Source organism: Mobula hypostoma, chromosome 3 (genome assembly GCF_963921235.1).
Source record: "Mobula hypostoma chromosome 3, sMobHyp1.1, whole genome shotgun sequence".
NCBI classification, from domain to species: Eukaryota; Metazoa; Chordata; class Chondrichthyes; order Myliobatiformes; family Myliobatidae; genus Mobula; species Mobula hypostoma.
In genome coordinates, this window is record NC_086099.1 from 49,910,752 (window position 1) to 49,938,365 (window position 27,614).

General features: G+C 38.8%; 1 protein-coding gene across 4 annotated transcripts in view; it reads left to right on the forward strand.

The window, feature by feature from the left end:
• Positions 1 to 27,614, forward strand: part of trappc13 (trafficking protein particle complex subunit 13) — a 66,051-nt gene that overhangs the window by 6,434 nt on the left and 32,003 nt on the right. For all 4 annotated transcript variants that reach the window (XM_063043011.1, XM_063043012.1, XM_063043013.1 and 1 more), the window contains exons 2-7: positions 1,692 to 1,760; positions 3,432 to 3,531; positions 5,384 to 5,468; positions 7,591 to 7,718; positions 11,020 to 11,092; positions 13,814 to 13,858. In XM_063043011.1, the coding sequence (XP_062899081.1) occupies positions 1,692 to 1,760; positions 3,432 to 3,531; positions 5,384 to 5,468; positions 7,591 to 7,718; positions 11,020 to 11,092; positions 13,814 to 13,858 (500 nt within the window). The remainder of the gene's footprint in view (positions 1 to 1,691; positions 1,761 to 3,431; positions 3,532 to 5,383; positions 5,469 to 7,590; positions 7,719 to 11,019; positions 11,093 to 13,813; positions 13,859 to 27,614) is intronic.

Sequence of the window (27,614 nt, forward strand, 5' to 3'; positions counted from 1 at the left end):
CACCAATCGAGACTGCTTCACCATTTCATCACAGCTGATCTGTTTTTCCTCTCAGCCCTATCCTCTTGCCTTTCCCTCTATCCATTCATGCCCTGACCAATCAATAATCTATCAATCTCTACCTTAAATACATGTAAAGACTTGGCTTCCACAGCCAAGTGAATTCTACAGATTCACCATTCTGGCTAAAGAAATATCTCATCATCTCCATTCTAAAAGGACACTCCTCTATTCTGAGGCTGTGTCCTCTGGTCCTAGGCTCTCCCATCATAGGAAACATCCTTTCCACATCCTTTCTATTGAGGCCTTTTAACATTCGATATGTTTCAGTTAAGTCAGGTCTCATTCTTCTGAATTCCAGTGAATACCAGGGCCAGAGCCATCAAACGCTCTTCATATGATAAGCCATTTAATCCTGTACTCATTTTTGTGAACCTCCTTTGAACCCTCTCCAGTTTCAGCATATCCTTTCTAAGATTGGGCCCAAAACAGCTCACAATACTCTTAAGTGAGACCCCACCAGTGCTTTATAAAGACTCAACATTACATTCTTATTTTTATGATGTCCTCTTGTAATTAATATTAGCATTGCATTTGCCTTTCTCATATGAGTCACAATGAAAATGATTTGAAAATTATAACAAGCCTATTCAGATTTACACAATTTGGGTTTACAGATTTAAGTGCGCAGCTCTCATGCAAAACCTTGTCTTCCTTATTTTGTGCTGCAATATGAAACCATGGCCCTGTCTTCTCCTCCACCACTTTCCACCATCGCGTTCTTTCCTTTCCTCCAAACACCAAAGCTGCCCCTAAGTTCTGCAATAATGACTCTTGATTGGACAATATTGGCAGATTTACTTTCATTCTTAATTAAAGTTTTAAATTACTTTCATTATTTACTTAATTTCAATAAATAAGAGATGTAGATGTTACTTCAAATAGATCGGTTATTTGACCAATCGTGTCCATGTATCTAAGCTAATGTATGCAAAATGGGAAATTTAACAATCAGTTCTTGTACCTTAATATATTCCGGATGATAATTGCTCACTACTGTCTGAGTGATCTTTGTCACTATCCATTGAACCAGGATCAATGGTGATGAGCAAGTAGAAAATTTATCTTTAGGGATGATCTACCTATTAATGAAAGTGAAAAAGGAGCTGAGCATTGTACATAACATTTCCTAGAAAAGGTTCTTGTGAACTGTAGCAAGACGAACAATATTTGGGCGATGCAGTAAATTTAGAAAAAAAAGATCATGTTCTGTAACTAAGCAGTGCAAGATAATGCCTTGTTAGGCATCATTCCCGGTCACTCATTTCCCATACTGTGAAGGAAATAGTCAAGCTGCTTACTCTTAATTTCTGGCTTTTAATAGTTACTCATTGGATCGATATCACAGCAGTCAAATGATATAGCAATTTCTAGTAAATTAATTTTGGTTTCAAATATTAATGGATATTAAGATATGAAGAGAAAGCTAGTTCATATATTTGAATACGATTAGTTAATTGAAAATCATGGCTCAGATGTGATGGAAAGGATGGCTTCCTCTGTTACTAACTCAGCTAAATTTGAGCAGTTTTCTTTGTGTCAATATAAATTGCTCTTTGCATTTCATGAGTTATAATTTCTTTTTAACAGGTATTTTAGCGCTGTATAATATTTTTCCTCATTTATTATAGTGATGAGATTAACGAAACCAACATTGTTTACCAACTTGCCAGTGACATGCGAAGATAGAGATCTTCCAGGTAAGTCAGACTAACTTATGGTGATAGTGCTCTATCACTTTATATGCTTAAGAATGTACTCTTGCCATCAATAGGCATAATGTATATCTGAATGTAAGCTGTTGTTTAGTAAGAGATTACCTCTAGGTTTCTGGAGATAGATCCTATGAAATGCATGTGTTTTGTGTGCACAAAACTCAACTGCCTCTGAGAACAAGTATCAAGATCATTGCTGATCTAAGCTAAATAAATTAACTTGGAGCTTCTGATCTCCAAGGTTATTAAAGTCTCCTTATGCAAATGCTGATTAAAAAAAATATGCAACATCACATTTTGAATCCACAACACTGAGAATATACCAAGTAGCAAGTGATGCTTGTAATATTTTCAGTTTGGAGCATTTTGAACCTTTCTGTACAGAAAAGTGTGCCATTAAAGTGCTGGAACTTGCTTCTGTACTTTAGTATTGAAGCACAGCCATTCTTAGGTACTAAACTCCATCAGGTTTCTAGTATGGGATAGTTATGCAGGAATGTTTTTATTTGCTACAGTGTAGTTGATTCTTCATGATATGTGTTCCTATCGCAAAGCTTTATTTCATTGTAATAAACCATCCTTGATGTTAGAAGTTAGAGATTGTGATTATTTGACATTGGCAATAAATGGTAATAGAAATCCTAGAAGCAAACTTCATAATAAACATAATGATCAACTAAACTACATTGCTATCTTCTGAAATAGACTCCTGTTTATGTAGGGATAAAAGCAGCTATTGGGACAAACCATAGCATATTGACATAATCATTGTAGTTAGAATGCTCTTGGTTGTAGCAGCATGTTACTCTTGGAAGTGTATATAATGCAGATCAGAGACATCATACTGAAGTGAATTAACTGCATATGCCCCTAGGTTTGATGAAGATCTAGAGAAAAGTTAAATCTCTGCTGAGATGAGAAAATCTGCAGATGCTGGCAATCCAAGCAACACACACAAAAAATGCTGGAGGAACTCAGCAGGCCAGGCAGCATCTATGGAAAAGAGTAAACAGTCTATATTTCAGCTAGACCCTTTGTCAAGATTGAAACCTCTACTGATACTCTGCAAGGACAGCCCCGTCCTTGGTCCCTTCTAACTGTGTAAAGCTTAAACTATCCAGAATTATTGGTACAAAATTGTTCTCAGATTATTTAAAAAATGTATGTTCATAAACCAATTCATTCTGACATTTAGCCAGCATTTCAGTATACCATAGGAGCCATAATTGGGCCCATTATGTCCATATCTGAAAGCAGGGATACCATAAAATAGGTACTGGTCTACTGTAGATAGTCAATTGTTGATTGTGCTATTGTTGACATCAGATGCTTTAATCAAAGCATTTTGGCAATAAGTTTATTCTTAATGTTTATATTAATTCAGGAACAAGTTTTGTTTCATGTACAAAGGTTATAGATAGTAGAGTAGTGGGTTACACAGGGAAATATATTCTTGTGCAGAAAAGAGATTGTTATTCCATGCAATCCGGTAAGTTAAAATCAAAAGTGGCCCCATTGGTAAACATTGAACAAACAGTGATCAAGCACATGCATTAAACAATAAGGAATATTAAAGTTGTGATTTTTCTTTTCTTTATAGTTCTTTATGAGTGAAGAGCTAAATATTTATTACTAATGGTCCAATTTTTGCAACAGGGGATCTTTTTAGCCAGTTAATGAAGGATGATCCTTCCACAGTTAAAGGAGCAGAGACTTTTATGTTGGGTGAGATGTTGACTCTTCCTCAGAACTTTGGGTAAGATTGCCTTAATTATTAATGCTGTTTGTTGTTAAGGTTTTACTTACATTTCTCTTTTTTTCTGGATCATTTACACCCCACATGCCAATTAGAAAAGAACCAAAAGGAGTATTGTGGAATGGTCCTTTTAGTACAGAATTAAAATGCTGTGGAAATATTTAGTGCACTCATCCAAAAGAGTCATGGGTCTTCTGTTCTGTTTTGGATTAAAGGATTTTTTTTTCTTCAGTTAATCCACTGGAATTCTGTACCATTTATTAATCCAAATGAAAATGATTACAAATGCTGGTAATTGGAAATTACAGCAGCAATGTTGGAAAAGCCCAGTAGGTCAAATAGCATCTGTGAAAAGAGGAATAGAGCTAATACTTCAGGATGATGACCTTTCATCAGAATTAGGCAAAGTTAGAGATGACGAAGCTTGAGTAAAAGGAGGAGAGAAAAGATTTATGTGTGATAGGATGGAAGGCCTTAAAGAAAAAAAATACTTAGTGATGTATAATGAAAGAAGCATTTTAACTGAAAATGTGGTTAATAATTTGATTAACCACCTTATCATCAGTGGAGAAGGATCCTTGTTTTTTTAAAAAAAAAAAGACCTTTTCGCAGAATCTGTATGGAAGATTTTATTATCCAGAACAGAAACTGGGTAAATGGAATGTTCATTTCAGGAACTGGGTGAGTAGAATCTCTATCAAGGTAGCTGTGGGAGTTGGTGTGCTTACTTTCACATCAGGTCATTCACTTGACCACTGAATTTGAGATAGTAAAATTGCGAAGAAGGTGGGAAGAATCTGAAATGGAATGTTTCACATATCTTGGAACATGATTAGCATAGCTTAGCCTCCATTGGTTCTCACATCAACACTTATTATTTTGAAGAACAAAATGGAGGAACATTGAAGTTATTCAATGAGATACCAGTTATGACTATTGGAGAATGGTGGCAGTACAGGAATTAGACAGCTATTCAAAAAGCAAAGGGTCCCTGTGGTCTTGGTTGGGCATGGAAGTGCAGAGAGACTAGGTATCCATGGTGAGAATAAATTAATAAGGAATGAAACTGGAAGGGTAAAGTATGTGATATAAGAATGTTGGAAATAAAATCTCCTTGCATGTGCTTTGCTATTTGATAAGATCATGGCTGGTTTGTATTTTAGAATCACTTCTCTTAAAATCCAAAAATCTACCAATATACTCAGTGACTGAAGCATTTTGAGGGTTCCAAAAATTCTGTACTCTCTGAAGATATCTCATTTGTCTTGCATGGCTAACCCACTCCCCTCTCCATTTTTAATTTCTCAAGCCCCGAATAAAATTGCTGTTATTGTAGCTGTGTGGAAAGAGAGTGGGGGGGGGGGGTGAAAAAAAATAGTAAACCGATAAATTTTGTGGACAAGCACAGGCTGAAATAGTGGGCTTATCAAAGTGTTTCTATTTGTAGATTGTGAGAAGATCTATGTGATCATTATGAAGAGTTTTCTAACCAGTCTGAAATTTGAATTTGTCCCTTTATCTTTTGCCACATTTTCATGTGAAGCAAAGTTCCATACAATTTTGTAACAGTTAATACTTGTATCTTAATACTTCCTGTCCATTTGTTTATTTGTGCTGTCTCAGTTGAAAAGCCTTTGTTTTTCCATTCTGGGTGTCGTAGATCAGTCTCTACAAATTTCATTTTATAATTGATTTGTCCTACTTGCTGTGAGAGGAATATTTAATTTTTAAATAAAATACTTCTTTCGTAAAGCTGCAATAATAACCCCTGTTATGTATGTTTTAATGTAAATTGGTTTGCTGTTACTTTTATCGTTGTGCAAAAATAATTTGACATTGTTTTTTTTTGTAGGAATATTTTTTTAGGAGAAACATTTTCAAGCTATATCAGTGTACATAATGACAGTGTGCAAGTTGTTAAGGATATTTTAATTAAGGTGAGGAAATCAGCTTTATTCTGTATGTGATTTGCGTACGGACATGATTTAACAACTTAGAGATCAATACACACACTATTTGGTTTTCCCATTAGATATATTGTGTGCTTGCTGGTAAACACATTTATTTGATACTGACGCATCAGTAAATGCTGGAAATCTTTGCAATGCACAAAATGCTGCTGGAACTCAGCAGGTCAAGTAGTATCTGTAGAGGGAAATAAGCAGTCGACATTTCAGGCCAAGACTCCTCATAGGACTGGAAATGACAGAGTCAGAAGCCAGAATAAGAAGGTGAGGGAGAGGAATGCAAATCATCAGGTACAATATAGTGTGATTTGGTAAATAAATGGAATTGATCTTTGAGGAACATATTTAGATTACTTGTGAATTGCCTGCAAGAGATTTAGATGCAGTTGTAGAATGATGGACGTGCTGTTTTTTTTTTGAAAAAGTTTTATTTACTGTCAGTCATTAATTGGAATTGGTTTATTGTCATATGTACTGAGGAACAGTGAAAAACTTGTGTATTGTTCATACAGATCAATTAATTACACAATGCATTGAGATAGTACAAGATAAAACAATAACAGAATGCAGATTAAAGTGTTACAGCTACAGAGAAAGTGTAGGTAGACAATAAAATGTAAGGTCATAATGAGGTAGATTTTGAGGTCAAGAATCCATCTTATCATATTAGGGAAACCATTCAACTGTCTGATTACAGTGGGGTATAAGCTGTCCTTGAGCTTTGTAAAAAGTGCTTTCAGGCTTCTGTATCTTCTGTCTGCTGGAAGAGGGGAGATGAGAGGTTATCCAGAGTGGGTGAAGTCCTTGATTATTCTGGCTACTTTACTGAGGTAGTGAAAACTATAGACAGTGCCCACAGAGGGGAGGCTGGTTTCCATGATGTGCTCTCGGTAGTTTCTTGTGGTCACATGTGGAGCAGTTGTAATACCAATCTGTGATGCATCCAGATGAGATGTTTTTTATGGTGCATTGTATAAAAATTGGTAAGAGCTAATTTGGAACATGCTAAACTTCTTTAGCCTCCTGAGCGGTTGGTGAGCTTTCTTGCCCATGATGTCAACATGGTGGACCAGGACAGGTTATGGTGATGTTCACTCTGAGGAACTTGAGCCTCTCAATCCTCTTGATCTTAGCGCTGTTATAGGCAGGAGCATGGGCATTGCTCCTTGAGCCAATGACCTGCTCTGCTGTTTGCCCTTGAGAATGTGGTTGATGAGTGTCCTTTTTTAAAAACCACTCCAAGTGATGTCTTGAAGCAAATAATGACTTCAAAGGTAAATAATGCTTCTGGCTTCTCTTGGTGTCCACTCATTGGAATCTCCATGGATTTGCTATCCTGAGTGCTGTTATTGGAGGAAAGCTGATTCATTCAGTGCATGAGGTGGTGTTGGTTAACTATTAAAGCTCATGCATGGTGCCTCATAGGATCTAGAGGTAATACCAATGACTTCCTCATGTTGTTTTCTGCTTCAGTTGGCTCTGTCCTGCAGTTAGTACAGGACATACTTGGGCAGTGATAGAAGAGTCTGGGATACTGGTTGAAAGGTATGATTCTATTAGTCTATTGCACTACCCCAGATGCTTATGAAGCAGAGGTTGCAGGCTTGACTGGACTGGATGGGCCTTTGCCGTATTCAGACGATAGCCTCTCCTGTTTGTTGTGATTTGGTACAACGGAGGGGTTTACTAGGCCACTTTAGAGGGCAGTTCAGAGTCAATTATGTCGTAGCAGAAATTAACCAGACCGGGTAAGAATCTATAGGTAGTATTTTAATTTCCCTTCTCTAAAAGATATTGGATCAAAGCATGCTAGACTAAGCCTGCTGCTCAGGTTTAGCACCTCTGGTCACTGTGACCCATGTGTGGGGAAAAGATTTGGCTGCAAACCCATGTCTTCAATTCATGGTGGAAAAATGCTTCATAATTTCTGTTTCTGTGATGTTGCCATGAATATTTGGATGTCATTTTCTCAGATATTTGTGATTGTGCATTGATTTTGCAGATCAAAATACTGCTTGTTTTTTTGATTAAACAATACTTCTTCGATTAAACAATACTTGTTCAATCTATCATTAAGCCATTTTTCTTCTAGGCTGACCTTCAGACTAGCTCTCAGCGTTTAAACCTGTCAGCCTCTAATGCTGCAGTGGCTGAACTTAAGCCTGATCGTTGCATTGATGATGTAATTCATCATGAAGTAAAGGAAATTGGAACACACATGTAAGTTTTAATTTTTCATTTTAATGAGGGTCTGAAATATGTTTGCCTGAGAATAGCAATGTAAAACTAGAGCCACAGAAAGACTCTGGTGATAGTAAAAGAACTATGAAGTTATGCAAAACTTCAAATAAACAGCTACATCTGGTCCCGGAGCAGAAGGATGTTCCAGGGATTTGCAGTGTGTCATCATTTCAGAGTTTTGTGTGCTATCAGTAATTAAAATTATTATGACGGTCATGAGTTTTTAATCTTGTAATGCTGTTTTATTAAGAGATTCTTGTGATTAATTGTAATACTTTGGTCAAAAATTGCATTCTTTCCAAGCAAGTACAATTTTCATGTCAGAAATATATTACTCAATTGTTGGTTTGAAAAAAAGAGAGGGTTAAAAATTAAATATTAGAATTTTTAAAAATTTACTTAAATACTCATAAATTTTACAGTCTAACTGAATATTTAGACACAAACCTATAGCATAGGATTAATACACAACTATTATGCCTTTGACCTAAGTTGAACTGTGTAGAAGTGGAAAATGTAGCATAAAAACTGGGCATGTAAATATTTTAGGAGTGAGCTGAAGAAATCAGAAATCCGAACACGTTATTCTCATTTCCCGTAGCCGTCTGTAAGTTGTTTTATGCAGAGTAGTGAATGGTCATTTCCCATTTTACTCTATTTGCTATGGAGCCAATGAAACTGGAGTAAGAGTGGGAATACATTATATGCTGCCTTTCAAAACTTGTTTTCTCTCCCTTTGACTGCATTTAAAAAAAAGTTACAATGTTTAGACTGAGATTCAATAGGATGGAAATAAAACAATAAAACTAAACAATTTCTTTAGTAACTAACGAATTTAGAATTGGATGTGAAGATTATCAGACTAAACACACATCACTGTGCCCTTTGAGTTAGAAATCAATTTTTAAGAAATTTGATCCATGGAAAGGTAATTAATAGAATCTAAACTCATTGTTACTTTTGTTTTCAGTTTATTATATAATTGACCAATTTTGCTGACCTAAGTAGTAAAACTGCAATATATGCTACTTAGAAATCTATTGGACTGTCTCTTTTTCTGCTAATTTGTGTTGACGTGCTTTTCAAAACTTCAGATCCTCAGCATCTTAGTCTAATTGCCTAATTTGAGTTTGCTTCATGAGCCTTGTTCTTGAACTTAGCCAGTGTTATGGCAGGCATCTGCATTATTTTAAAATGCTGACAATAGTTTAGTTTGTTGATGCGCAGCTTATATGGAAATCTCAAGTTGCTGACAATGATTGAGCCTTCCTCAATAGAATGCATTGATTGCTGATTTCAGCAGCATAATAAAACAAAATAGTTTGGAATTGTATTAACTAAATTATTTGCAATCTAGTATCACTATGTAATGCCCGGAAAAATCTTGTGGAAAGTTTTAATGTCTGAGTGTTGTTATTCATTTAAAAAAACACATATGCAACTATCCTAATGCCATCAGAGAGTACTTTTTTTTGCAAATGTAAATTAGTTTTCCTATTATAGTTTCATAGTAAAAAATTTCAGTTTAAGGAATGTCTTAAAATTGCTTTCATAGTTAACCTTAATCTTTTTAATCTGTTTGAAACTATTTAAAGCTCTTTATAATATCGGAAATTTTTACACTTGCCTTTTCTTCCTGGACTGGTGTGATAATTTATATGATTGGGCAGTTTGATTACAAATGGCTGGCATGGATCTTTTGAACTGACACATGACCTAATGGATGTGCTAAAGGAATTGCTAAGTTATTGTGGGAAGCACCTTTGAATTTAGTGGTTAGTTCAGTTACTTTGGAGCTGAATGAAAGTTCTGTGCTAATAAGCAAGAATATGAGAAAAGTCAAGATAATCAAAAAAAACACGAGATTCTGCAGATGCTGGAAATCCAGATCAACACACAAAAAATGCTGGAGGAACTTAGCAGGCCAGGCAACATCCATGGAAATGAAATAAACATCCAATGTTTTGGCCAAGATCCTTCATCAGGTCTCAATGTAATCTACTTCCTTTTGTTCCCTGACTCTCACTATAGCAATTATTCATCAAATAGCAAATTATTAATCAGCCTTTAGTGGTAAATTGCATTAATAATTTTACTTATTTTTAACTGAGCACTGAAATTTGATTTCAAAGTTTACGGCAGGTTAAATATAAACTGGGGAGGGGGTGGAACAATGACAAATGGAATTTAATCCCAACAACTGCAGGTTTTGCATTTTGGGAAATCAAATAGGGTTAGGATTATAGTAATCACTGTTGAGAAACAGAAGGACCTTGGGATACAAGTCCACAGTTCTCTGAAAGTGGCAACAAGGTGGATAGTTGCTTTTATCATAGAATATATTGCATCCATGAAAGACTTGGGATGTCACATTACAAGTTGACAATACATTTGTTAGGTTGCACTTGGAATATTGTGGCCAGTCTGATCACCACATAGTAATGATTATGCTGGAAATCGTGCAGGGATTCAACAGGATGTTGCTTGGGTTGGAGAGTTTTATCTACAGAGTGATATTGGATGTACTACTTCTTTAAAGTGAAGGGGGCTGAGGGTGACCTGAGAGAGGAATATAATTTTGAGACACTCAAAATTATGCGAGGCATATATAGGATAGATGGTAGGAATTTCATGATGGGCTTGTCTGAAATGAAAGCGTAGCTTATGGGGAGAAAGGACAAGAGGAAAGTTTATTTTCCACACAGAGTGGCTGATGTCTGGAATGTATTCCAAAGAAGCGGAGGAGGCAGAAACAATTATGCCTCTAGAAGCATCTAGACTAACACTTGAGTATCCAAGACATAGAAGCTTAATATGGGCAAATAGAATTGGTATAGGTGGGCAAAGGTCAGTGTGGTTGTGGTGGGCTGAACACTTTTTTTTGTACAGGCTCTAAATTTACCTTGAGATACGTTTACAAAGGCAATTTAATACTTTTCCTGTTCTTTTCTACATTTTTAAGATAATAAACCTTGTGTCTCTGATTAAATTTTTTGGCCCAATCCCTTTAAACTAGAGATCTGTCTGAGTCTTTTTGTTATGCTCTAACCAAAAGGCATATGTGATTCTTTCGTGCCTTGGAGACAGAGACTTAAAGTAGTATTGACATTTAAAGCTGAGGGACAAGGAACCTCTGCTAATTGCATTGATTAGTACCATGAAGAACTTCATATTAATTGTAGTCTTAATTGTTTGGCTTAAATTATTAAACCAATTTTATTAATTGTATATTGCATGCCGTACATTTTATTGGTTTTACTTTTTGACTTTTCCTTTGCAGCTTAGTCTGTGCAGTTAGCTATACAACACAAGCTGGAGAGAAGATGTACTTTCGAAAATTCTTCAAATTTCAGGTAGTAATTGGGATTGGAATTGGTTTATTGGCTCACCTTGCCCCTTAAGAATTCCGTGGACTCGATCTGAGATGTCCCTAACGCTGGCACCTGGGAGACAATATAATGTATATTGTCTCCCATGTGCCAGGGTCAGGGACATCTCAGAATGAGCCAAGGCATTCCAAAGAGGGAAGGTGAGCAGCCAGAATTCATGGTACACATTGGTACCAATGACATGGGTGGGAAAAGGGGTGATATCCTGAAAAATGAATATAGGGAATTAGAAATGAAGCTAAAAAGTAGGATCTCAAACATAATAATCTGTGGTTTGCTGCCTGTGCTAAGTACCAATGAGGGTAATAATGCGTCTGTAGATGAATGTGTGGCAGAAGAATTGGTGCAGGGACCAGTGTTTCAGATTTGTGGATCATTGGGATCTTTTCTGGGAAGGTATGACCTGTACCAAAGAGGTATGTGTCACTTGAACGTGAGAGGAACTAATGTCCTTGCAGGCAGGTTCCCTAAAGCTGTTGGAGAGGGGTTATGCTATGTTGGCAGGGGGATTGGAACCAGAGTGATAGGTCAGATAATTGAACAGTTGGGCAGTTGGTGTAAAGTTAGATGCAATATATAGAGAGGCTGAGGAAGGATAAATGAAGTCAGTTGGATGGATTGAAATGTGTTTACTTTGTGAGAACTAAGAGCATGGATCAGTACATGCAGATGTGATGCTGTGGCCATTAGAGGCTGGCTGTCACAAGGGCAGGAATGATTACTGGATGTTCTGGGGTTTAAGTGTTTCAAAAAGGACAGGGAAGGAAGTAAAGGGAGCGAAGGAAGTAAAGGGGGGGGGAGTTGCATTGCTAACAAGAGACGCTGTCTACTGAGTCAGTGCAGGTGGAAGTCAGAAATAGGAAGGGAACAATCACTTTAATAGTATTCTGTAGGCCACCAAATAGCAACAGGGACACCTGAGGATCAGATTAGCAGGCATGTTTTGAAAGGTTGTAAAAATAAGAGTTGTTGTAGGTGACGGTGACTTCAACTTCCCTAATATTGATTGACACCTTAGAACAAGAGGTTTAGTTGGGGCAGAACTTACAAGGTGCATCCAGGAAGGATTTTATCCTGATAAAATGTGTGGACAGGCCAACTGGAGGAAAGGTAATGCTGGATCTGGTATAAGACAAAGTGCCTGGTCAGGTAACAGATCTCTTGGGGTGGGCAACCATTTCAGTTATGCCTTTGTCTCTAAGCAGTTTGTACATCTTCCCATGACACTGCTTTTCCTCAGACATTCCAAAGATATGTGGGTTAGGTTAATGGTCACAAGGAAGTAATTGGGTAGAGTGGGCTCATTAGGCCAAAAAGTCCTGTTATGGGGCTGTATCTCTAAATAAAATAAAAATAAATGATATTCAATAGCATTATCATCGCCAAGTTCCTCACTATCGATATCTGAGCCATCGCTATCCAGAAGCCTACCTGATACAAGAACAGGTCAGAAGCTGGGTATCTTGCAGTGAGTAATTCCAACTCTTGTCACTCCATCTTTCTACCAAGCACAAGATTCAAATAAAAAGTCTTATGGAATTGTCTGTAGTTGCCTGGATGTATGCTTCTGCATGAACACTCAAAACGTTGAAATTTAATGCAGAGCAGTTTCCTACTGTTTGGCACCAACAAGCAGATTGTGGCTATAGTGTGTACCATCTGCAAAATGCATTGCAATTAATTGCATGCGGTTTGGACAGCACTTCTTGTGCCTTCAAGAAGGATAATGTCATTGGGTGCATATCACGTTTCTAATTGCACACAATTCTAAAATGGAATTGCATCATTCTTCCTCCATCATTGCTGACACTAAATTCTTAAACTCATGATCGCCTCCTGTGGGGTAGTTAAGAACAAGCAATAGATGGTGGTTTTGCCAGGTCCTAAAAATAAATTTTAAAAAGCACAAGACCAAACCTCTGAATTCCAAAGCCCTTGGTGTTTGCTTGTTTAGCATTTGGGAAAATACTGTTTACTAATAGTTTCTTTGTGATAGTGTTTTGCTTGTATTTTAAAGCATTGTGAATGTTAAAATTATATCAGTAGTTTAATCGTAATTAGCTGTGGTACAACAGTAGGAACTTTAATATAATTCATTATTTCTGTATTTCTTTATCTCAATTTGTTGCTAAGAATAAATAGCGATTTGATGCAACTGTGGCCATACAGATAAGAGATTAGATAGTTTTAATGTTAGTGGGTAATGCTATTACAGTTTGTATTGCGTGTATGGTTTTAGTTGAGATTTTTAACACCTACTAATAATTATAGCCTAATGCAAAAAATATTTGGCATCTTCTGGTTAGAAACACTTGTGAAGTTAGAAGGCTAGTGCAATATTTTGACATGGAACACAGAAGACTAATTGGTGCACTGGCTATAAAACTTTTAAATCCCAAAGATGCTGTGTGGCGAATTTGTTTTTGAAGGCTTCATGACCATGCGTTTCCTAACATTTTCTAAAATGAATAGGCTTTTTGTGGCAAGCAATCAATGTTTTATTTAATTGGTTTGCTGTATATTTTACTTCCTCTAACATTATTTAAAATCGAAGTTCAACGTTTTTGTCACAAAGTGACATCTTACATTGGTGTGATTTAGTCCACATCTAAATCTTAAGACTTCTTTCTGATGGATGATCTACCAGTGAAATCAGTCTTCAGTTTGCCCTCTCTGCTTACACAGGTCCTTAAACCACTTGATGTGAAGACCAAGTTCTACAATGCTGAAGTAAGTACGTGTAATTTACTACTGAAGATTCTGAACTCAATTTCTTTATTTCTTTGTTTGTTTTGAAGTCATACAAATCTCTCTTTGCTCATAGCTTTTAACAAATATAACAACTACAGATTATTTGTTCTTCTAAAAAATCTACTGTTTAGAACATTTTTAACAGCATTGTGTGTTAAATGTGTATTTTTACTAGTGGGCATGGTTTAACTTGTTGACAATTTTTTGTAGCTAGATGAGCTGGGTTTACAATTGTGTACAAACCATCTGATTTTATTGAAGTAAAAGAAAAAAGCTTTTGCTGCACATTCAGTACTTGTTTCATATTAATTTTGCATGGTACATAATGGCTGACACATTTGGGATTTGTATCAATGAACATTGTTTTGAGTGAATAACTCCAACAGTAATGTCAGCCTTCCAGTTACACTAAAATGATTTTAGATTTAAACATACAATTAAAAAAGATAATTGACAATGTATTTTTATCAAATTTAACTTATTTACCATCATATATGGCTTGAGAAATGAATAGACAAAATCTTGTCATAACAATAAAAGCCATTCCCTCTCAGCTGCCTCCATCTGCATTAGGCTTGACTATGTCATACTTTCATCTCATTGTTCTCTGATTTTCAATATGGATGTTTCTTCTTTCCACTGCTACACAACTGATTCCTGTGAAAAATACCACTTCTTGCCACTGACTCTCCTACTTCCTTTGAGTCTTCCGATACCTCATATACTTACAGCTTCTTTTACCAACCATGTCTGTTTCTCAGAGTAAGAGCACCACTGTTGTCATCCCACATTGCCCATCAGCACGATCCTCTATATTTCTTTTATATGACTTGTAAATAACCTTGTAAGGTCTTCAGAGTGTTAAGGAAAAAGCAGGAGTGGACTAATCAGCCCCTCAGATGTAATTCAGACCCTTAGGTGTAATTCAGCATTATGAAGTTACATCCCTGGTTCAAAACAGCTCCAGTTAGGAGAAGCATCCTGTTAGCATCCACCCTATCAATTCCCCTCAGGACCTAGTGCATCTTAATAAAATCACCCCTCATTCTTCTAAATTCCAATAATGGCATGTAGGTTGAAATTGCTGAACCTTTCCTCGTATTGCTTTCAACGCAAGTAATCATTTTTGAATATGAAGAGCAAAACTATACATAGTATTCAAAATACATTTTCACTAGAGTTCTGCAAGGTTACATTAAAACCTCTTCTACTTTTATACTCTTTGTCCCTTGCAATGAAGATCAGCATTCCATTAGTGTTCCTCAATATTTTGTGTATTAAGAGTTTGTATCTTCCCCTCACACCAACGTTGTTGCACCACTGGTTTCAGGCCCTGCACTTCTAGCCTTCTGTGCCTTAACAACTCTGGAATATCCTCAAGCCAAGGTATTGGTGCGTTATTTTAAAGTTAAGGTAGCTGACTACAGGCTAAAATTGTTGGCAGCCTGCAATTGTCAGTGTGCAAATGCTTACATCTATACAAAATTCTATCATTCATATGATATCTGCAGGATCACTGACGCAGGTTTTAACTGAAGGTTTGAGTTTTGTGCTTCAGCATTAGTTTTAAGTTCCTAACCTCTTGGGGCCACTGCTAATGTGCTTGCAATGTACACCTTTCTGAATATCTACTTAAATTTTTTTTTATCTAGATTCTACAGGAGCAGTAAAACATCTGAAATTCCCCTTTGGGGTGCTCCTCCACAGAAGGCCAAGCCAAGGGTGGCTCTGTGGTGCATTTGGCCCAAGGGTCGTAGTCTGGGTGTTCTTGTTTTCAAACTTTATTGCATTTTCTCAAATGTTTCCTCATCACATGCTAATCCCCTCTCTCAAAAGTATCTGCAGATCTTTGGAAGTCATGTATGCTTTTTCATTTTCATAAAATTTGAAGCTGATTTAAAATAAATTTAAGCTTACCCATTAAGATGCCAGTTTGCAGAACCTTGAAATTGTTCCTTCTTGATTATGGATGCTGTTACTTAGAATTTTTTTAAAATTTGAGATTAATTCTGGTGCAAAGTGAGAAATGCACAGTTTTATAAAGCAATAAGATATATTACAGTGGTGTAATCATCGTTACCAGAAAGTCTATTTTGTATGGACTGTAGATACTGTAATTTAAATAGTCTTTAATGCTTCAAAACAAAAAATCAGTTTCATATAGCTCTTATCTGAAATTCATGACAAAATCTGCTATATTTAATTAAAATTAAATGTACATTTAATGTATGGCTCATGTGGGAGAATGAGGAGGTGATATATAGGAGTTGAAGGGAGGTAGTCAACCCTAAGTTGCAGGGGGCAGGTAGGTGGATGACTATCAGGAGAGGGAAAGGGAATATAAGTAGTGTGGAGTATCCTTGTGACCATTCCCCCTCAGTAACGAGTATACCACTTAGGATGCTGTTGGGGATGACCTGCCAGAGGAAAGCCACAGTGACTGGGTCTCTGGCACTGAGTCTAGCTCTGTGGCACAAAAAAGGAGTACAGTGGTGATGGGGGATTCCATATTTGGAGGAGCAGGCACAAGATTCTGCAGACGTGAACGAGACACCCAGATGGTATATTGCTTCCTAGGTGCCAGAGTCCCGCCTGCTTGTATCTGATTCATCTCCCTTTCATCTCGCTACTACCATCGGGTACAAGGTGCAGGAGTCTTGACTGGCTGCACTCACCTCAGCACTGAATTGGTTCCGCAACTGTGGACTCGCTTTCGGGGAGTCTGTGGTTCATGTTCTGTGTGTTATTTGTTGCTTTTTAGTATTGTTTGCACAATTTGTTCTATTTTCCCTGTACATTAGATGTTTGACAGTCTTTGTAGTATGGGATTTTTTTTAGGGATTCTATTGTGTTTCTTTGTTTTGTGGTTGCCTGCAAGAAGATGTATCTCAAGGTTGTATATGCTATACGTACTCTGATAATAAAATGTACTTTGAACTTTGAATGTTTTGAAATGCATGGGTAGGAAAAGAGGGGATATACTGAAACGAGAATATAGGGGGTTGGGTAAGAAGCTGAAAAGCAGTTCTTCAGGGTAGTAACCTCTGAACTGCTACATGTGCCACGCAACAGTGAGGGTAAAAAAATAAGATGATTTAGTAGATGAATGCATGGTTGAGAAATTGGTGCAGGGAGCAGGGTTTCAGATTTCTGGATCATTGGGATCTCTCCTGTGGAAGGCATGACCTGTATAAATAAGAAGGGTAGCACCTGAATTTGAGGGGGACCAAAATTCTTGCGTGCAGGTTTGCTAGATTTGTTGGGGAAGATTTAAACTAATTTGGTAGTGGATGGGAACCAGAGTGATAGGACTGATATTGGGGCAGTTGATATACAAGTAGATGCAGTGCATAGTGAGACTGTGAGGAAGCATAGATAGATGATAGAACAAAATTGCAGTCAGTGGGATGAGCTGAATTGTAACGTGGGGCAAAATTGAAAAGGGTGTTGAACACAGATTCGAAGGTGTTATTTTTGAATGCACGCAGTATACGGAATAAAGTAGATGATCTTGTAGCACAGTTAAAAATCGGCTGGTATGATGTGGGTGGAACTGAGTCATAGCTGAAAGAGCAGCTTGTGGTTGAGGCAATTCTGGATTCGGTGTTGTGTAATGAATAAGGTTTGATTAAGAAGCTTAAGGTAAAGGAACTCATAAGCAGGGGTCATAATATGATAGAATTCAAACTGCAGTTTGAGAGGAAGAAGCTAAAGTCAGATGTATCAGTGTTACCGTGGAGTGAAGGGAGTTACAGGGGCATGAAAGAGGAGCTGGCCAAAGTCATTTAGAAGGGGACACTAACGGAGATGATGGCTGGTGTTTCTGGGAGCAATACGAGAAGTTCAGGATAGATACATCCCAAAGAAGTATTTTAAAGGGAGGATGAGGCAACCTTGGCTGACAAGGGAAGTCAAAAACAGTATAGGAACAAAAGAGAGAGCATATAATATGTCAAAAAAATATTGGTAAGTTAGAGGATTGGGATGTTTTTAAAAACCCAACAGAAGGCAACTGAAAGAGCAATAAGGAGAGAAGATGAAATATGAAGGTGAGTTAGCTAATAATGTAAAAGAGTACACCAGATTTTTTAAAAGATATATAAAGAGTAAAAGAAAGGCAAGAGTAGATATCAGACTGCTGGAAAATGACACTGGAGATGTGATAACTGGGGATGAAAATGGTAGTTAAACTTATTCAGTATTTTACATCAGTCTTCACCATTGAAGACACCAGCAGTATGCCAGAAATTGAAGTGTTAGCAGGCAGAAATGAGTGTAGCTGCTATTACTAAGGAGGAGGTGCTTGGGAGGCTGAAATGTTCGGAGGTAGATAAGTCACCTGGACCAAATGGATAACTCCCCAGGATTCTGAACAAGATAACTGAAGACATTATGGAGGCATTAGTAGTGATCTTTCAATAATCCCTCAATTCTGGAATGATTCTGAAAGTCTGGAAAATTCCAAAAGCCATTCCACTCTTTTAAGATCTGAGGGAGGTAATAAGAAAGGAAATTATAGGCCAGTTAGCCTGTCTTCAGAATTTGGAAAGATGTTCAAGTCCATTATTAAGGATGAGGTTTTGGAGTACTTGGAGAAACCTTAGAGCATGGTTGAATTGAATTGGCTTTATTTCTTACATCCTTCACGTACATGAGTAAAAATCTTTACGCTGTCTCCATCTAAATGTGCAATCATAGTAATTTATAATAGAACAGTTGATGTAACATAGAAATACACTCAAATCAGCGTGAGTTAATCAATCTGATGGCCTAGTTGAAGAAGCTGTCCTGGAGCCTGTTGGTCCTGGCTTTTATGCTGTGGTACCGCTTCCCAGATGGTAGCAGCTGGAATAGATGGTGGTTGGGGTGGCTTGGCTCCCCAATGATCCTTCGGGTCCTTTTCTCACACCTGTCTTTGTAAATGTCCTGAATCATGGGAAGTTCACAACTACACTTATGCTGGGCTGTCTGCACCACTCTCTGAAAAGTCCTGCGATTGAGGGGAGTACAGTTCCCATACCAGGCAGTGATGCAGCCAGTCAGAATACTCTCAGTTGTGCCCTTATAGAAAGTTCTTCGGATTTGGGGGCCCGTACCAAACTTTCTCAACCGTCTGAGGTGAAAGAAGCGCTGCTTCCTTAAGGGAAATCTTCTCTGGAAAATCTATAGGAATTGTTTCAGGAAATAAAGAGAGTTAGTGGATATTGCTTACTTTGATTTTCAGAAAGCCTTTGATAAGGCGCTGCACGTGAGACTGGTAAACAGGATATGAACCCTTGGTATTCCAGGAAAGATACTAGCATATATAGAAGATTGGCTGACTGTCAGGAGGCAAAGTGTGGGATAAAGGAGGCTTTTTTCTGATTGGTCGTCAGTAACTAGTGTTCTGCAGGGATCGATGTTGAGATCTCTTTACTAATGATTTCAATGACAAAATTGATGGATTTCTGATTAGCTTTGCGGACAATACAAGGATAGGTGGAGGGGCAGGTAGTTTTAGGAGAATGGGCAAAGTACCTGATGGAATATAGTGTAGGAAAGTGTATAGGCACACAGTTTGTTGGAAGGAATGAAGATGTAGAATATTTTCTAAACGGAGAAAATTCAGAAATCAGAGGTGCAAAGGGACTTGGGAGTGCCATTGTGGAATTCCCTAAAGTTTAACTTGCAGTTTGAGGCAGAGGTAAGGAAAGCAAATGCAATGTTTGCATTCTTTTCAAGTGGATTAGAATTTCATAGCAAGAATGCAATGCTGAGGATTTATGGGGCATTGGTCAGACTGCAGTTGGAGTATTGTGAGCAGTTTTGGGTCCCTTATCTAAGAAAGGATGTACTGCTGTTGGAGATGGTCCAGAGGATGTTCGCAAGAATGTTCCTGGGAATGAAATGGTGAAGTTATGAGCAGCTTACAATTGCTGGAGTTTAAAAGAATGAGGGGATCTCATTGAAACTTATCAAATATGGAAAGGCCTTGAGAGATTGGATGTGGGGAGGATGTTTCCTATATAATTCCTGGGGGAATCTAGGAGCAAGGGGGCACAGCCTCTGAATACAAGGATGTCCCTTTGGAACAGAGATGAGGGGGAGTTTTTTCAGCTTGATGGTTGTGAATCTGGAATTCATTGTCATAGACAGCTATGGAGGCAATGTCATTGGATATATTTAAGGTGGAGATTGGTAGGTTCTTGATTAGTAAAGGTGTCAGAGGTTACTGGGATAAGGCAGGAGAATTGGGGGTTGAGAAGAGTAGTAAATTAGTAGAAGACCGTAAGATATAGGAGCAGACGTAGGTCATTCGGTCCATTGAGTCTGCTCTGCCTTTCAATCATGGGCTGATCCAATTCTTCTGCACTCCCCTGCCTTCTCCCCATACTTTACTTTTTGCCATACCCTTTGATGCCCTGGCTAATCAAGAACCTATCTATCTCTGCCTTAAATACACCCAGTGATTTGGCATCCACAGCCGCTCATGTCAACAAATTCCAGATTTACCACCCTCTGACTAAAGTAATTTCTCCGCATCTCTGTTCTAAATGGACGTCCTTCAATCCTGAAGTCATGCCTTCTTGTCCTAGACTCCCCTACCATGGGAAATAACTTTTCCATATCTTATCTATTCAGGCCTTTTAACATTTGGAATGTTTCTATGAGATCCCCCCTCATTCTTCTGAACTCCAGAGAATACAGCTCAAGAGCTGCCAATCATTCCTCATACAGTAACCCTTTCATTCCTGGAATCATTCTCGTGAATCTTCTCTGAACCCTCTCCAATGTCAGTATATCCTTTCTAAAATAAGGTGCTCAGAACTGCACACAATTCTCCAAGTGTGGTCTCACAAGTACCTTATAGAGCCTCAACATTATACCGCTGCTCTTATATTCTAAACTTCTAGAAATGAATGCGAACATTGCATTTGGCTTCTGCACCACTGACTCAACCTGGAGGTTAACCTTAGGGTATCCTGCACAAGGACTCCCAAGTCCCTTTTCATCTCTGCATTTTGAATCCCATCTAACTAATAGCCTGCATGTTTATTTCTTCCACCGAAGTGCATGTCCATACATTTTCCAACATTGTATTTCATTTGCCATTTCTTTGCCCATTCCCCTAAACTATCTAAGTCTCTCTGCAGGCTCTCTGTTTCCTCAAAACTACCTGCTCCTCCACCTATCTTTGTCTCATCAGCAAATTTAACCACAAATCCATTAATCCCATTGTCAAAATCATTGGCATACATCGTAAAAAGCAGCGGTTCCAACACCGAATCCTGTGGAACTCCACTGGTAACCAGCAGCCAGCCAGAGTAAGAGCCCTTTATTCCCACTCTGTTTTCTGCCAATCAGTCAATGCTCCACCTGTGCTAGTAACTTCCCTGTAATTCCTTGGGATCTTACCTTGCTAAGCAGCCTCATGTGCGGCACTTTGTCAAAGGCCTTCTGAAAATCCAAGTGCATGACTTCTACTGCATCTCCTTTGTCAGCCCTGCTTGTAATTTCCTCAAAGAATTGCAGTAGGTTAGGCAGGATTTTCCTTTCAAGAAACCATGCCAGCTTTGGCCTATCTTGTTATGTGCCTCCAGGTATTCCGTAATCTCATCCCTAACAGTTGACTCCAACAACTTCCCAACACTGCTGACAGGCTGACAGGCTAACAGGCCTATAGTTTCCTTTCTGCTACCTCCCACCTTTCTTAAATAGCAGAGTAACATCTGCAATTTTCCAATCATCCGGTACAATGCCAGAATCTATTGATGCTTGAAAGATCATTGTTAATGCCTCCGCAATCTCTCCATCTACTTCCTTCAGAACCCGAGGGTGCATTCCATCAGGTCCAGGAGATTTATCTACCCTCAGACCATTAAGCTTCCTGAGCACCTTCTCAGTCGTAATTTTCATTACACCTACTTCACTTCACTGACATTCTTGAATGTCCGGTATACTGCAGTTGTCTTCCACTGTGAAGACTGATGCAAGATACGCATTCAGTCCCTGTGCCATCTCTGCGTCTCTCATTACACTATCTCCAGTGTCATTTTCTATTGATCCTATATCTACCTTCAACTCTCTTTTACCCTTTATATACTTAAAAAGCAGGAAGGAAGGCAGGCCAAATGCTGCTATATCTCATGGTCTTGTGGTATTGCTGACCAAGGCGTCAGGAGAGAAGGAACATTGGGATTTTGCTGTGGTGGATGTACAGACAGAGGTCTTTGTAGTTGAGCCATGACGTTTGCTGAAGATTCTCAAGTTGGAGAATCTCCGAATAAAAAGCAACGCGGCAAACTGTAATATCATAACAGCGAATACCAGGCTCCCCTTGCGCTGTGAAATGGGTGACATCTCCCTGTCCCTTGTAAGTGAGAGAGAAAGAGCCTGGGGCATATCGAAGTGTCAGGTAAACAATAGTTTTTGTTGACTACAGATCATGGTCTCTCTGGGTGCTTTGTTATTGCTTGGTGAGTGATGGGCGCAGATGCTCTTTTGCTGAAGAGGGAAGGTGGTTGATGTGTTGATGCTTGCTTGCACGTGAAGCGGGAGGGGTTTTGGAATTCCAACTTTTTTTTGTTGTTCATTCTTTTGGGGATTCTGTTTTTTTGTGGATGTTTGCGAAGACTAAGTAGTTCAGGTTGTATACTGTACACGTTCTCTGATAATAAAAAGGAACCATTTGAAAATGCATTATTTTGTCACCTTGAGATAACGGGCTTTTGTAATGTAATGCTAAGCCATACAATGCAGTAATCATAAAATCAATTGTTATTAAGATTGTTAACTAGTTATTTTACTATTCTTAAAAGATAAAAATAGCAGGAATAGCAGTACAGGTGTCCCCCGCTTTTCGAATGTTCGCTTTATGAAACTTCACTGTTACGAAAGACCTACATTAGTACCCTGTTTTCGCTTTCAGAAGGTGTTTTCACTGTTATGAAAAAAAAATTCAGCGTGCGATTAAAAAATTGGTGCGCAAAAATATCAGCGCGCGATAAAAGGCAGCGCCCCAAGCAGCCGCTCTCCCCCGGATTCGGAACTGCTTTGCTTTAACACATGCCTGTAAACAGCCGTTTGCAAGATGAGTTCTATGGTATCGGAAAAGGCTGAGAGAGCTCGTAAGGGTGTTACACTTACGGTAAAACTAGACATAATTAAGCGTTTTGATCATGGTGAACGAAGTAAGGACAACATGAGTTTGGTTTGTGGAAGCTGACGAACATGATGTTGAAGAGGTTTTGGCATCCCATCACCAAGAACTGACAGATGAAGAGCTGATGCAATTGGAAGAAAAAAGGATAACAATCGAAACCGAATGAGTAATGATAAAGTACGACTTTAATTTTGAAAGGGTACATCGGTTTAGGGGATATTTGCAGGATGGTTTGAGTCCTTATTAAAGAACTGTGTGATAGAAAAATGCGCGAGGCTCAGCAGTCAAGCAAGCCTTCCACATCAGCCACAGCAGACGACGAACCTCGACCTTCGACATCGAGGCGGGCAGAGATAGAAGAAGTTGAGCTGCCTGCTCTAATGGAAACAGGCGATGAGATGACACCCCAGTGTCCCGACACCCCAACCCCTAGGCCACGGACAGATACCGATTCGTGGAGAATGCAAAGCTAGCCGGGAGGCACACAGCACATCTTTAAGAAAAAAGACGAAATAAGCATGCTAATTAATTAGGTGCCGCTGATACGTAATTGTTGGCCCAGATCGGAGACAACGCAATTGAAAATCGGCACTGATCTGGGCTGACAATTAGGGGCGGCATCTAATTAATTAGCATGTTTGTTTTGGCTTTTTTCTTAAAGATGTGCTGGACCCCTGCATGCTTCGTGACAATGTATCGGGTTGACGGCCTGGAGGGTGGGGGCCACTACACCAGCCAACCTGCGACGGCTCAGTCTAACACACCATCATCCGTGTGCTCGGCGCTGTCTTCCCAATTCCAGTAAGTGATACTACACTGTACACACATTATTTCTATTTTATATCGGCTGTGTATTTTTACGTGTTATTTGGTATGATTTGGCAGCTTCATAGCTTAAAGGTTACTGGAGAGTGCTTGCATGAGATTTTCTGCCGACGGCGCTTGCGTGAGATTTTCGCTACGGAGAACAGTTCAGGCAATGATTGTGGAAAAGTATTTTTACTTTATATAGGCTGTGTATTTATCATATCATTCTTGCTTTTACTATGTGTTACTGTTATTTTAGGTTTTATGTGTTGTTTGGCATGACTTGGTAGGTTATTTTTGGGTCTGCGAACGCTCACAAAATTTTCTCATATAAATAAATGGTAATTGCTTCTTCGCTTTATGACATTTCGGCTTACGAACCGTTTCATAGGAGCGCTCTACCTTCGGATGGTGGGGGAAACCTGTATACTGGTTATACTGGTTAGAGTTGGGAATTTGCCAAAGACTTCTGGTAAGATGGCGGCGAGCTCGGACACAGCGGCCACTCTGGATCTAACCATCTGTGTAATTATTCATACTTGTCTTTTTTACGATTGCAAGACACTGCTGGTTATCAGCAGCAGCAAGTACTACAGCTCTACCCCGTCAGCGAGTTGCTCAATAGCGGTGGAGTTGGACTCATTACATACCATTGTTTGTAGTTGCCTGGTCTTCTTGCATACCATTGTTGTGCCGAGGCTGTGCACAGTCATAAAAAAGTGATTATCTTGGATGTTTTTTTTGTGATTGCAGGACCCTGTTGGACATTGGTAATTTAGAATACTGCAAGTCCGTTTCATTGGTTCATTTGGGAGACCGATGGCAGGGGTACTGGGTTGCCTTGATTGTGGTGAGCACTGGGCCCTCAGGCAGCGAGGTCTCCTGTTGCAACCGCCCAAGAGAGGAGATGCTGAGGCAGTGTGGGAGAGAGCAGACTGTGCTGAAATCTGTGCTGGGTTGGGGGTCTAGCCCCTCCTGTTGGTGCTGTCTTCCAGTGTTGCTCGGTTGAAGAACAACCTGGACAACATCCCATGGACCATCATTCTACAGGCCATGCCAATCAGGGACTTGGGCTATATATTTTTCTGACTGTATGTTTCATGCCATCATAACCATATGTAGAGTATGCTCTTGGTAATGTGTTTTGCATCTTGGCCCTGCAAGAATGCTGTTTCATTTGGCTATGTTTATGTATGGTTGAATGACAATTAAACTTGAACTGGACCTTAATTTCCACCTAGGCAGGCAGAAATCATCTGGTTAGATCTCCAAATAGGATTAGATTACACTGGCCTCATTTTCTGTAGACTTGAAGAACACCCTCTTAAATGACGGTCTACAGAGTTTTTGTGGGAATAAATTACATTTTAAAGAGGGCAATAAAAGGAAAACATTTGGTTTGGAGATGAGATACTGTTCTTTGTGCTTCGGTTGGACATTGATATAACATGGTGGGAGGCGACAGATAGATGGATCAGAATGACAGTGGGATAGAAACAAGAGCTCTGAGACTGTGGACTGAACAGAGCTGCTCTGAGAAGTGGGTATCCAGTCTGCATTTGGTTCCTCCAAAGTGGAGTAGCTGGCCCACATTGTGATCACTAAATGCAGGTGAATGGCTACTTCTCCTGGAACGACTGTTTGGGTTCCTGAATTTAAATTTCTCTCTTTCAGACTGTCCCCAATAACCCATTACCAGATAGTCTCTGCGACAGATCTCTAGGCAACCTTGACCGTATACTGTCAGATATACAGTATTCCCTTTCTCCTAAAAATGTTGCCTGACCTAGTATTTAGAACCATACCATAGAACACTACAGCACTGATCCGTACCTGGATATGTATTTGAATTATATTGTGCTTGAAATTAGTATGGTTAAAGTATTAATTTTAATTGTCTCAAAATATAGTTCTGAATTATAATGGTGAATTTTAGTTATCTTTTAGATAACTTGTGATGAAATTCAGTCTGTATCCAAGTTTCTCCTATTTCCAGATTCCAAATATGGGTAACTATGTTGTATCGGTTTTAATATTCATGGTCAGGTATTACTAGAAATTTGAGCAAGAGGCAGTGGGATGTGCAATAAGTTAGTGAATAATGAATCTGACTTTATATCCTGTATAGGCAACTTCAAAGTCTTTCTTGCTGCCTGTTATTCCTGCTTGGATTCACTACCAAGTGAGCATAGCTTATAAACACTTGATGAACGGTCTCAGCTCGAAATGTTGGCTATTCTTTTTCATAGATGCTGCCTGACCTGCTGAGATTCAGCATAGAGTCATAGAAAAGTACTGCACGGAAGCAGGCCCTTTGGCCCATCTAGTGCATGCTGAACCATTTAAACTGCCTACTCCCGTCAACCGCCCTCCATACCCTACCATCCATGTACCTATCCAAACTTCTCTTAAATGTTGAAATTGAGGTCAACATTTAAGAAAATGTTAAATGCATACACCGCTTGCGCTGGCAGCTTATTCCACATTCTCATGACCCTCTGAGTGAAGAAGTTTCTTCTCATGTTCCCTTTAAACTTCACCTTTCACCCTTAACCCATGACCCCTGGTTGTGTCCCACCCAACCTCGTGGGAAAAGCCTGCTTGCATTTACCCTATTATACCCCTCATAATTTTGTATACCTCTATCAAATGTTTACATAATTTTGCTGTAAATATCTCTGTAAAAGTTTTGTGGCTAGTTGTGTGCCCAGCAAGGAAATAACAAGTTTACCTTCAAATATATATGTTATATGTTTTATGAACACAACTCTTGCATTTAGCAATACAGTCAGACCCTGCATAATGCTACCCCACAGTGCTGATTCATTACGTTGTTATTCAATTTTTTATTGAAATTTTAAAAATTGACAAAAATTCATTGTAAACAATACTTAAAATTTGAGTGGCTGCCATTATAATAAATGTTCAATTAGCCAATGAGAGTGCTTTACATGCACTCTGAGCCACTCACAGCCAATCACTTATTACTTCACACTCTACCTTCCTCAACGTGTGTAAACATTCTTGCTCGCCAACTTATTCTATTTTTTTCACTTATAATGTCTGGAAAATAGCCTGCAACTTCCCGTGAGGGTAGTACATCTAAGATGTCTAGGAAAAGCATTAGCATGGATGTAAAACTGCAGCGAGATAGCATTTGGAAGCTGGTGAGTGAGGTGTGGAAGAAGCTATGCAATGACATCCTAGGATTTCAGGCAGAACCAGTCAACCAAAACACCATTGAACTGGTCAGTGAAGCGGGATTAGAGGATATTAATAATGACGATGTTGAAGAGTTACCGCATTCTCATGGTGAGAGCCTTAATAACGAAGAACTTCGAGAATTGGCAGAGCAAAGCAACGTGGGTGAATCTGAGGACATGGATGGAGAAAAAGAAACACCAGCAGGAAATCTCACCACAAAATTCCTCAGCACTAGCATTACCACAATCACACAAATCATGGACTGGCTTATCGATAATGGGCTTGACTGTGAACGAAGCAATAAGGCAAAGAGGGGTGTTCGCAACATGATTTCCTGCTACCAAGAACTGCTTCATGAGAAGAAACTTAAGAAAAGGCAGTCAAATCTTGATGCCTACTTGAAGAAAAAGCCAAGTTAGAGGAGGACCCACAGCCTGGTCCCTCCTTTAAGGTGCGACCATCAGCCGCTTCCCTCCGCTGCTGCTGACAACTGATGGACAGGTTAGGCCTTTTTGCATGTTTGTTATTCCACAAATTACTGTGTATACATAAAATAAACTTCCATATCCCAGGTTTGATTTT